Raw genomic sequence first — 12830 nt, 5'->3', positions numbered from 1 at the left:
AACATAAAACAACAGTGTTTCAGTTCAATATTCAACAGTGTCGGACAGTGTCGGTCAACCTTATGTGGATTATACGGTCGACACACGCTGACATTTTGCACCTTAATCCCATGTGCAACGCGCTGACTTTTGTCTTTTTTGGGTGTTTTTCTCGCCCCTTAACTAACGTCCATAAGTATATCACAGGGGTCCTCAACAGGCGGACCGCGGTCCATGACCGGACCGCGGGACACCTCTCTGTGGACCCTGGGAAAATTATAATTAAAAAATAAATAAAAAATTTACCCTAAAAAAATCGCGCGGGGGGGGGGGCACAGCGCGCGTGCATGTGCGGACCCTAGCCTTATTCAAAAACGTATTTGTGGACCTTCAAGATTTGTTGTTGAGGACCCCTGGTATATCATGTATTGTACAGTATACATCTGCTGCTATGCTCACGCACCTTTATATCTTATCTCAGGTTCCATGTGTAAATATGTACCGTTTGTTTTCTCTGGTTGATCTCTCTTCCTCTTTGCCCTTCCCCCCTTCTTTTCTTCCCTCAACAAAACGATAGAACTCACAAAAAAAAACGAATTTCACCCACTTTTTTACTTCTGTAAATTTGTGATGTGACAATAAAGCTGATTCTGATTCGGACAAGTAATTGACAAATAAAAAATGTTGTTAATTTCATTCCCAATGTATTTTCAATCAGTCGGAAGGACAAAATTAAATAATGATCATATCAGCTTTATCTCCACTGATAAGGCTGATACGTTGCTTTGAGTCTGTATGAGAGAACGATGGGCCAAACAAGCATCTTGACCACAGTGGTCTTTATGATATTACATGAGCAAAACATCCACACTCTCGAAAAAGTTTATTAAAGGAGTAGTTCACCCAAAAAATTACTTATTTTATATCAATTGCACACCCCATGAAGCCTTGAATTCATGGATTTGTTTTTGTTTTTTGTTGCATTCCTAAGCTAATAATTTGATTCCCGTCTCCTACCGACTAATGTATCTGGTAGGAGACACAAAGTAGATTCTTTGTGTCTCCTACCGGAAATACACACGGTCATCAAATTGTTGGCTTAGGAATGCGACAAAAACAAAAATAAATCCATGAATTGAAGGCTTCATGAGGCGTGCAATTGATATAAAATAAGTCATTTTTTGGGTGAACTCCTCCTTTAAACTTTTTTTTTTTGAGTGCGGATGTTCCTTTGATGTTTATGATGTTAAGAATCTCGCCCATAGCCTTTGAAATATTTGTGATATTACACCCATTTATAATGGCCTTAGATTTATGATTATGGCCAGTAAACTTTGGTACTTCCTCATTCGGTTGGTGAAAGTGTAATTTCCCTTTCCGAATAAATCATTATCAATCCAACCAGAGGTGTTTTCCACTGTTGGCCTGCTAGATTTGAAGATTAGATGAATAACATTCTGTTCGGGGCAGCAACGGGGGGGGGGGGGGGTCCGGGACCCCTAGGGGGTTCTCAGAGATACTGCAGGGAGGGCCGCCAAATTCACATTAACCACTTCAACGCTCACATCCCTATTCTGAGGGGGAACATTAGCCGAAAATAGCAGATCTACAAGCGACGCTTTGTGAGCTCTTAGATCGGCTATTTTCGGCCAAGAGGTTTGTTGTCAATGGGAAAAAAAGAGCAGACCAAGTACAGAGCCAAAGGTCAAGTTTACAAAGTATTGACGGTTTAAATGGTTAAATGTCAAAAAACACACATTTAACCATGAATCCAATACGTAGTGGGGGGTCCCTGCTTCATCTCTCTCTCAGCTAAGGGGTCCTTGGCCTGAAAAAAGACCCCTGGTCTCCCCCAGTCCGCCCAGTCTACTCTACAGCATTGGTTCTCAAAGTGGGGTCCGCGGACCCCCAGGGGTCCTTGAGGTGGTTCCAGGGGGTCCCCAGCCAAATGACTGCTAGTTAGGAATAGGAACAAAATGGACCCTTATGTGTCTGTAACTCTGAGAGTGTACAAATGGAACCACAGGTCCATTTGGTTCCATTTGTACACTCTCTGAGTTAAATTAACACTGATGAAATGGTATCAACTAGGTAGGGGTCCTTAAAATTTTAAATGTTTGAAAATCACAAATCACTGCTGTACTTCCATACAAATCTTTGGGGGTCCCTGGCATATCTTTTCAAATGGGGGTCCGCGGGCTAATAAGTGTCAATTTTAGGGGTCCTTGACATGAAAAAAGTTTGGGAACCACTGCTCCACACAGCATGTGTGGAAGTGTCCCTGAGCTAGGCATTTAACCAACTAACTGTTTCCTGGGCTGTTAAAGGGATTTGTAAATAATGCAGAGGACAAATTCTAATCTACCAATGAATGTGCAAATCTACTGTAGCCAATAATACCACCACAACAACAACAACAACTAAAGAGGGTACAATTAATAGTGTATGTATTATTCATTCCACCTGCTGTTCTGCATTTTGTTTCATTACAAAATGGACATCGCTGTACTGTTCGTCCCTGCAGGGCTGAACAGTTAAAGGTAGGGTAAGTGATATTTTTTGGTTAAAACAAAAAGTTTTTTGTTAAAAGGTTAAAGCTCTATATTGTGATAGTAGTCATTGCTATAGAGTGTTTGTTCAGTCACAGGAGTCTCCCCGTCTCTCCAGATCTTTAATAAACAGAAAATACATTTTCAGGTAGGTGACAACATTTCAGCCAATCAGGAGAGAGTACCCATTTATCAGCTTCATTTTTGTAATGTACCAGTTCCAATTGTGTCTTAGCGTCATCACTTCCAATTGCACTTGTTTAATCTGTATCCTGTCTGAGTTCTCTATCTCGATTGGATAAAATTGGTTTCCTGACCAGAGAATGAAGAGACATGGAGACTCCTGATACTGAACCAAACACTCTACAGGAGTGCTTACTATCAGAATATAGAGCTATTCAACACTTATTTTAACCAAAGAAAATCACTTAGCCTACCTTTAATGGAGGCAAAATGGAAGACCACTCTCTGTTATTGATCTACGATCCAACGTTTATGGAGCCAGCAAAAAATCTGATGATGATGACGAGTAAAAGCAAAAAAGAAAATGGACGAGATGATGAGAATGAATCATTTGTTTTTAAGTGGACATCCTTCCTTTGCACATCTATCTATGCATATTTTGTACAACACATAACCCAAAAACATCTTGGTGGAACTCCTCCTCAGCAAATCATGTCATCGGTGTCATTTACACAAAACGTCACACTGTCTATGACAGAGCAGGACAGCTGGTCTGAGTCGTTCGTTATTAGACATATCTCTGGCTAGAAGTGACCCATTGTAAACGACCATCATATGCAGCTGTTGGGTTGATGGAAGATAGCGGCCAGCTGTCTCCTGTCTGGTCAGAAGAACGTTTAATCCAATAAGACCGGGAACGCATCAGTGTGTAACCACTTTAAGCGTTAGTTTTATACTTTGGGCTATTCAAAAATAGCAGATCTACAAGCTCATAGCGCGGCACCGAGTGCCGCACTATGAGCTTGTAGATCTGCAAATTTCTTTTTAAATCGTGAAAATTTGTGCAAATCTTTGAATATATATATTTCTTTTTTAAAGGGAACATTTTTAACTCAAATCTTTGCTTCTGGGGGGGGTCCCTGGAACAGCAGGTTCGGCGGCCAAATACATATCATTTGGGTGGTCCTTGACATGAAAAAGTTTTGAGAAACACTGATACAGCAACGTACAATAAAAAATAAAAATAAAACATTTGTAGAATCCCCCAGAAGCAAAGATTTGAGTTAAAAATGTTTGCTTTAAAATATTTATATATTTGCACAAATTTTCACAATAAAAAAAAAATAGCAGATCTACAAGCTGGTAGCGTGGCACTCGGTGCCGCGCTACCAGCTTGTATATCTGCTATTTTTGAATAGCCCAAAGAAATCTAAAAAACGACACACAGATTCTTTCCCAGTCTAAATGGCTTAATATGATGATTTGAGGAACGTTGCCGTTTCTGCCAGCAGCTCTGTGACCTTTTTTTCCAATACGTCTACTAACTAACAGCCACTTTATACGGCAAACATAATGTGAACTTTCCCTCGACTTCCTACCTACCTACACTCTATGTCTACTTACACAGCTAATGGGCAGCGTGAAGCCCACGCCGTAAAGCACGTTGGAGTGGACTGTGCTGGGGTGGAAAGGGTACTTGATGCTGTCATCGTTACAGAAAAACCCCCTCTGGTAGGGGCGGATCTTACCCAGGTTAAACGCTGCCAGAGGCAGACCCCCTGTGGAAGGTGAGAGGAGGTCATGAGGGGTTAAAGGCTGGAGGGTCAAAGGTGAAGGGGGGGGGGGGGGTCAGAGGTCAAAACAACAAAGCAACAGAATAACAGCTTTTCCCAAAGGACTGGAGTATAACAGTAATATACTTCAATTATGTCTCGTTTTGTAGAATATTGGCACATCACAAAAATGGAAATACTTGTGTTGCATTTTCATATGACATGTTTATGGCATTCTTGTTATACAGTAGGGTTTTGTTACAGACAAAAATGATTTTTTTTATCGATTTTATCGATTGCATTTTTTTATCGATTGCCTTAAAACAGTGGTTTTCAACCTTTTTCATGCCAAGGACCCCTAAATTGATATACATTTGGCCGCGGACCCCCATTTGAAAATCTTTTGTGCCAGGGACCCCCAGAAGCAAAGACATCAGTTTATTTTTGCTTTAAAAAAATAAATATTTAAAGATATGCACACTTTTTCATGGTTTTTCAAAAATAGCAGATCTACAAGCTCATAGCGGTGCCGCGCTATGAGCTTGTATATCTGCTATTTTTGAATAGCCAAAGCTAAGTGGTTAAAAATGATTGTGACGCTATGTTAACACATTTTGCTGGGGACCCCCTGGTACTCCCTCAAGGACCACTGGTGGTCCCCGGACCACTGGTTGAAAACCACTGCCTTAAAGGGATAGTTCACCCCAAAATGACTTTTTTTCTCTATCGATTGAGTTGATGAATTGAATACCTAGGACCTAGGACCCCAATGAAAACAAAAGGACTTTTTTGGTGTTATCCTTTTAGACAAAGTGACTGTACTCGTGCTGTTTTCTCATTTCTGTCTAATAAAATATTAATTTCAAGATCAGTCACCCCATTGAGACTTGAATTCATGGATATTTTTTTAGTTTTTGTCGTATTCCTAAGCCAATAATGTGATGACCAGCGGACCGGTATAGGCAGCGGTTCCGGTAGGAGACACAAAGGAGACTCTTTGTGCTGCCGGTCATCAAATTATTAGGAATGAGACAAAAACAAAAAAATATCCATGAATTCAAGTCTCCATGGGGTGACTAATCGATTGAAAAATAAGTTATTTTGGGGGTGAACTATCCCTTTAGCATCAGAACATCACTGAGGTCATCGCTGTTATCGCTTTCATGCTTTGCACTATCATCTATGTGTGACATCATTATCTACTCGTGACACAGCAGAATCTAAGGGTAAGGACTCGGAGTACACACAGTAAAAAACCTCGGTGTTCTTTTGATCCAGAGAGTGTGCAAATGTAACCAAATGAACCCTGCTGCCGGGTCCATCTGACACTGAGAATGCATCAGGGGTAGGCAACCTTAGGCACGGGTGCCAACGTTGGCACAGGGGAGCGGGTGATCACTGGCACCCTGGCATAAGTGTGTGAGAGAGGTTTTTTTTCCTTTTAAAATGTAATATATAAAAAAAGAGGTTTAGTCAGTAAAATTAAGTCCCCTCACATCTATGTACAAATTACATCCTGCACATCAGTGTCGATTTTGTCAGCAAAATTTTGATTTAGTTTTAGTCATAGTCTTTTGAATGAAATTCCATTTAGTTTTAGTCATATTTTAGTCATCTGAAAAGTTTTCATTTTTGTCTAGTTTTAGTCGACTAAATATTCTAAGATTCTAGTCGACTAAATCTACAGTTGATTTAGTCGACTAAAATGTATTTTGGCGGTGCCTTGATGGCTGATTTTACACTTGGTTGCATGCTGAAAATAGCCGATCTACAAGCCCACAACGCGTCGCAGAGCTTGTAGATCGGCTATTTTCAAAGCGCAACACCCGAGCGCAACTACACATAAAATAACTTGTCTTTTAGTTCTACTGGATCTCTTCTCCACTAGTCCCTCACTAACATTTTAGTCTAGTTTTTATTTGTTGACGAAATTGTCAATATATTTAGTCATAGTTTTTATTTAGTTTTTATTTAGTTTTCGTCATAGTTTTAGTCGACGAAATCAACACTGCTGCACATAATTCTACATTCATTCAAACTCCTAACTCCGACTGGGGAGGGAGTCTGGGAGATATATGTGGGTTATTGCTCTGAGTCTAATGATCATTACATCCTGATAAAGAAAAAAAAAGGTTGTTACGTACAGTATATGGACGATCAAAATCATTTGGAAATATTACATTTTGATGTGTGGTGTCATAATTCAACTTAATGTTGACATGGCACACTGACTATCAAGAAAATGAAAACATGGCACCCATGTCAAAAAAGGTTGCCGACCCCTGGAACACATTGAAAGGTCCTCTTCACTGCAGGGTGGAAGAGAGTGCAGAGTGCTGTGGTCTCTTAGTTACTGTAGCTACCCGCCTATGGAAAAACATCGTAAAGATAGCAAATCACGCTAAGTGGTTTTGACAGTCCAAAGTCTGAGCGTAATGCTTCTGTCTTATGCCTGGTTGGCTCGCCTCATTTACCCCTTTGTTATCGCTATAGTACATGCAAGGCATGACGGGAACAGGAACGCATGCAGTTCATTCATGTTCTGGACGGTGTGAAACTCCCTAGCAGGAACGTCAACAATGAACTGAAGACCACTTCCACTCAGGAAACTGTGCTGTCAACAGCCCTCAGCATGTTCATGTTCATCAGAAAAAAACAGGATATGAACAAAACCAAAGACAATGAATGACATCTCATAAAAGCATGCATGCATGGGACAGTGTGTGTGTGTGTGTGTGTGTGTGTGTGTGTGTGTGTGTGTGTGTGTGTGTGTGTGTGTGTGTGTGTGTGTGTGTGTGTGTGTGTGTGCGTGTGTGTGTGTGTGTGTGTGCGTGTGCGTGTGTGTGTGCGTGTGTGTGCGTGTGCGTGCGCTCGTTCACGCGCATGCACCGCATGAATAGGGATGCAGTAGCTAAGGTTGTCTAGGGAAGTGGTTCTCAACCATTTCAGGCCCCCCAAATAATCATATTTGAACTGAGGACCCCCAAAAATAATCAGATTTTAACTGGGGACACCCCACCCAAACAAGCACTTGGAATGTAGGACATTACATTTTGTTTGACTCAGTTCAACAGATAAACATTGTGAAAATAGCAGATTTACAAGCTCACAACGCCTAGCAGTGTGGGCGTGGTGAGCTTGTAAATCTGCTATTTTCACAATGTTTGCCTCTTTCTTATATTATTTGACAATTTGGCCAATGTTTGAGCAGTTTTCATAGTATGTTGATTACGTTTGATGCAGTGATGGTCTTTTGTAGGTATTAAAAAGGTCTTAAAAGTCCTTAAATTGTCACTTCACTGTCATCTGGTGACCCCCCCCCAAAAAAATCCCCCTGGGGGTCCCGACCCACAGGTTGAGAACCACTGGTCTAGAGCAGAACAGAAGTATGGCTCTGTCAGAGGAGACTGACTATAATGAATGACGTTCTCTGAACAGAAGTAGGTCTACTTCATCATCATCATCATCAGTCATCTGAACAGCATGAGATGGCAAAATAGTTATTATTAACTTATTATTATTATTAACGGACTGTAACGAATGGAACCACATGGACCCTTACGTGTCCATGTGGTTCTCATGTGGTACAGCAGTCTCAGGGTCAAATTAACCCCTAGGATTGTAAAGGGTAGTTTAGTGTGGTTGAAGACAGCTGTTAGCTGTATGAGTCACCAGTCTCCATCATAGATAATAAGATTAAAACCATCTCAGACTAAAACCCTGTGTGTCGACTACACAACTGAAAATATACAGAGCCCGGGATGGTTACAAAAAGCAAAAGGGATGCATTTAAAATACAATAATTCATATGTTGAAAATCATAATGCAACGCCTCTCTGGAACTCTGTGGGGCTGGCTGTCAAAGATGTGACATGTTAGACCTACCAGCTGTGCAATTACACTGAACTTCTAGCTCTATGGTTAAGTATTTAATTTCGCACCAAGCCTTAACTATAAATACCTTGATAATAACTTAACGATAAGTGGTTATTATGATGACTACATGACACCAAACAGAGATTGTTTTTAGACTAATTAAGGGCATGTAGTTACATGAATGGTGTAGTTACATGAGTCATATGATGTGGGCTGGGTGAATGACAGCGCAGGTTTTATGGTTTTCAAAACATTGCCTGCAGTGTGTAATGAATTCACTTGTCCCTGAGTGAGTATGGTGACAGTTGGAAACAGTTGTTCAAGTTCAGGCTGCACTAAAGTGCTCTGAACTTGTGCCTAATATTTTGCACATTTTAAGCCCAAATGAAACATGAAAAAATGCACAACAATTTTCAAATGTGACATAAGAAACTAGAAAACTAAAATAAACGCTACAGAACAATTAAGTAAAACAATTTAAGGTAAATAAATACTTGAGAATACCAGCCAGAAATGAGAGTTGTAATAATTTGACTTTCCGTTGCTATGTCCAATGTGAGGGACTGGACATCAACTAGTTAAAATGACTATTTTATAGCTCAGCAGATACAGTGATATGTATAGTCTAGGACCTGGCTAAGATATGTATGCACTTAATTTAGGAGAGATTATCTCAACTGTTCTTGGCTAATATGACCCCAGGGAACAACTTAGGAACTATGAGAAATTCTCTATCCGGGGCGAAATACTCGGAAATGACCACGCCCCTTTTAAATTGACCGCTACTTCAAACATGGCTCTATCTTCTAAACTGTAGGAGCTACAGATTTTCTGGGGTGCTCAAAATGTTCAGAATACTCATGTTTGTGGAACCCATGCCCGAGCCAGCAACCCTCCAGGTCATCATAGTGGCCAAATCCAATATGGCCGCCATCTGAAAAAGGTTTTGTCTATAACTTTTGAACCAGATGAGCTATGAATGCAAACTTGGTGTCTAAATCTTTTTTGACAATTAGAAACATGTTGGAATGCTTATCTTTATGACTGGGTGTGTTGGAATGCTTATCTTTATGACTGGGTGTGGCTGGACCTCTATTTTGCATATTTTAAAGATTTCTTTTTTAAACAATTTGTTTTACTTACCTTAATCTTTGTCATTTATGGCAAACTTGGTGTCTATTTTATGCTTTTTGAGCATTAGAAACACATTGGAATGCTCATATTTATGATTGAATCCATCTAGAGCCCTCTTATTTGCTTATTACAAATATGGCATATATAAAAAATGTTATGTAACATAAAGTTTCATCCAGAGTTTTTGGAATGAGTTAAGATCAAACTGAAGAAAAGAAACAACCTGTGTATAGATGTTGAAGCAATAGAATAATATGAGTAGAACCCAAATTATACAGCAACAGCCAGTACAGTATGCAGAGCAATGCTCAGCATGAATTGAATACTATCATACTAGTCAAGGGTGTATAGATAGACATACACACTATATACACAATATTGTAGCCACCACTTTTTGTTTTTTATGATTGTTGTTTTGTGCTAATAGTGTGTGTGTGTGTGTGTGTGTGTGTGTGTGTGTGTGTGTGTGTGTGTGTGTGTGTGTGTGTGTGTGTGTGTGTGTGTGTGTGTGTGTGTGTGTGTGTGTGTGTGTGTGTGTGTGTGTAGTACTTTATGTATCAGTGCTGTTGTTACACCAAGACAATTATGTACAATGTACAATAATACATATTGTTCAAATTCTATACACCTAGTATGATAGGATTACATTTTATGCTGAGCATTGTTGCACATGTACTGGCTGTAGCTGTATACTTAGGAATGGGTTCTACTCTTAAATCAGCATGCCCTGGGTTACATCTGGGACAAATGTGGTGCTTTTAGATTGATTCACGCAAAAATATTCTTATGGCCCTGGACTGTAAATAAGTTGACCGTTTTTAGCCGTTTGTTTAAGCTGTTCTGTAATAAAATATAAAATTTGACATTTACACTTTTCTATTTTTCCCTAAACATGAATATTGTGTACATTTTGAGCACCTCAGAAAATCTGTAGCTCCAACGGTTTAGAAGATAGAGCCATGTTTGAAGTAGCGGTCATTTTAAAAGGGGCGTGGTCATTTCCGAGTATTTCGCCCCGGATAGAGAATTTCTCATAGTTCCTAAGTTGTTCCTTGGGGTCATATTAGCCAAGAACAGTTGAGATAATCTCTCCTAAATTAAGTGCATACATATCTTAGCCAGGTCCTAGACTAGTATCAATATCAGATGGTATAGTCTTCTGGTTGATCATGACATCAGTTATTTTCTATATTAACCAGAAGCTGCACCCCTCTAACTTTAACTTCATTGATAAAAGGGCGGTTTCACAGTAGTGTTTTGGTTATACTAGCAGTATAACTAGTTATGGGTATACACTGTATTACTAGTATAACTAGTTCTACTGTTAGCAGGTAGACTAGCAGCCTAGCAGAGTTATACTAGTATCCCAGCACAAAAGTCTACTTTATTTGCCATTTCAGTTGTTGTTGTTCATTTGTACACTTATATCCCTATACTGTATGTATCATTCATGTATGTATGTATGTATGTATGTATGTATGTATGTATGTATGTATGTATGTATGTATGTATGTATGTATGTATGTATGTATGTGTGTATGTATGTATGTATGTATATTTAACATTTATATTTACTTTAACATAAATGACAATTAGAGCACTTATTACCAGGCTATTATCTGGGTTGGACAATATATATATATATATATATATATATATTTTTTTTAATTGAAGTTATATGTAAACATTTGACATTTGGACATTGTAGTGCATCTTTCATGTAAAAATGTTGCAAAACACAAGGTCAATTAGGAGCAGCAGCACGCCTCAGATTAGATAATGCAGGAGGACAGTCTAATAAAGTTTCTATTGACTTAGACTCTAAGTCAATAGAAACCAATATACCTATATAAAGCGTAGCTTGTTGGGCAATAGACATATATATCGTGTAGTTGACCATACAAATACAGTAAGTATCATATCAGGGCATAACAGAAACTCTCAGTTGCAGTTATGAATAAGGCATACATACACATGGGCTGTTTTTTAGTGACATAACATCATGCAGTCACACGTTAAAATAATGTGCAAAGTGAACACAAAGCAGCCCAGCACGTTTTTGCATTCAATATTTACATCTTATTGGTATAATCCATGGCCTGGCTGTAGGCTATAGAGTCCAGTCCACCACTCCCTTCACACGTGACCCGCACTATAATGACAGCTGAATAAGAAGGCTCTCTCTCTCTCTACAAGAAAGTAGATCTCCATAAATAATACATACCTAGAATCAGACATGCCAGGTCCAGGAGAATGTACGGGATCCCTTTTGCATCGAACATGTTTGCTGTGTGTGTGTTGTCTCTCTCTCTCTCAGTCTCTTATTAGTCCTCTCCCTCCCTCCCTCTCTCTCTCTCTCTCTCTCTCTCTCGCTCTCGCTCTCCCTCCTATAATAATAAATAACAGAATAATCCAACGAAGGAGCTCCTCCAGTCCTTTTACGACGTCACGGGTCGTATTAATGCGTCAAAGAGCGACGATATGGGGCAAACAATAGTGAATAACAGGCTATTGTCCTGAAACAAGACAACAGTGTCGTCTGCATAAAGATCCTTTATAGAGACAATACGGTTATAAGCGCGTCGAGAATAGAAGTAGAAGAACACCCGGAGATCTAAATTAGATCATCTATAATCATGATCGTCGCAGAGAAACAACAGGACAGGCCCCTTCTTCTTCTGGCGGAGGAGGAGGAGGAGGACCCGCGGACCCCCGGAGTGCTGCTGCTGGTCTGGTGGTCCCAGGAGAAGAAGAAGCAGTGTCCCTAGTAGTCCTAGTCGCCAGGCTTCGACCAGCAGCTTTCATGGTCGATCAATGCCCTTATTTAGCTCCTCCTCCCCAAGCAGCCTACTTTACTTTCCCTGACGACGGGCAGTGGTGGAAAGTAACTAAGTACATTTACTCAAGTACTGTACTTAAGTACAATTTTGAGGTATTTGTACTTTACTTGAGTATTTCCAATTTCCAATACTTTTAATTCTACTCTCTACATCTCAGAGGCAAATATTGTACTTTTACTCCACTACAATTATTTGAAAACTTTAGTTACTAGTTACTTTTCAGATATAAACTATGATATAATGAAACATACATTAACCACTTTAGCCCTATTTTATACCCAGGCTATTTGAAAATAGCCGATCTACAAGCTCACAACGCGTCGCACCGCGACGCGTTGTGAGCTTGTAGATCTGCTATTTTCAAATATTTAGTACTTTTACTTTTGGTACTTTAAGTACATTTTGATGCCAATACTTTTGTACTTTTACTCAAGTAATTTTTTTATTCTGGACTTTTACTTGTAACGGAGTATTTTTATATTGCAGTATTGATACTTTTACTTAAGTAAAGAATTTGAGTACTTTTTCCACCACTGGTTAACAGGGTGATTTAGACGTACGATCGGTTGGTTGCGCGCGAAAATAGACGATCTACAAGCTCACCGCGCGTCGCTCCCGCAGCCCAGCGAAGCACTGTGACTGTTGCTGAGCTCAGCTGAGCTTGTTGTAGATCGGTTTGCCTCCCCTTCTGTTCAGTCCTCAGTCAGATCCGGTCA

The 12830-nt window shown here is 39.7% G+C and overlaps 1 protein-coding gene across 3 annotated transcripts in view; it reads right to left on the bottom strand.

Annotated features, from left to right (window-relative positions):
• Positions 1-12106, bottom strand: part of plpp1a (phospholipid phosphatase 1a) — a 91364-nt gene extending 79258 nt beyond the window's left edge. For 2 of the 3 annotated variants that reach the window (XM_080420516.1, XM_080420515.1), the window contains exons 1-2: positions 11499-12106; positions 4116-4270 (exon numbers count right to left, since the gene is read on the bottom strand). In XM_080420516.1, the coding sequence (XP_080276642.1) occupies positions 4116-4270; positions 11499-11556 (213 nt within the window). In that variant the 5' untranslated portion in view covers positions 11557-12106. The remainder of the gene's footprint in view (positions 1-4115; positions 4271-11498) is intronic. The other variant, XM_080420517.1, reaches the window with a different exon arrangement.
• Positions 12107-12830: the final 724 nt, after the last annotated feature.

The sequence above is a fragment of the Gymnoscopelus braueri genome (assembly GCF_963280865.1).
Source record: "Gymnoscopelus braueri genome assembly, chromosome: 22".
NCBI lineage: Eukaryota > Metazoa > Chordata > Actinopteri > Myctophiformes > Myctophidae > Gymnoscopelus > Gymnoscopelus braueri.
Note: the sequence above shows the minus strand (reverse complement) of the source record. Positions and strands in the feature narration are given on the sequence as shown.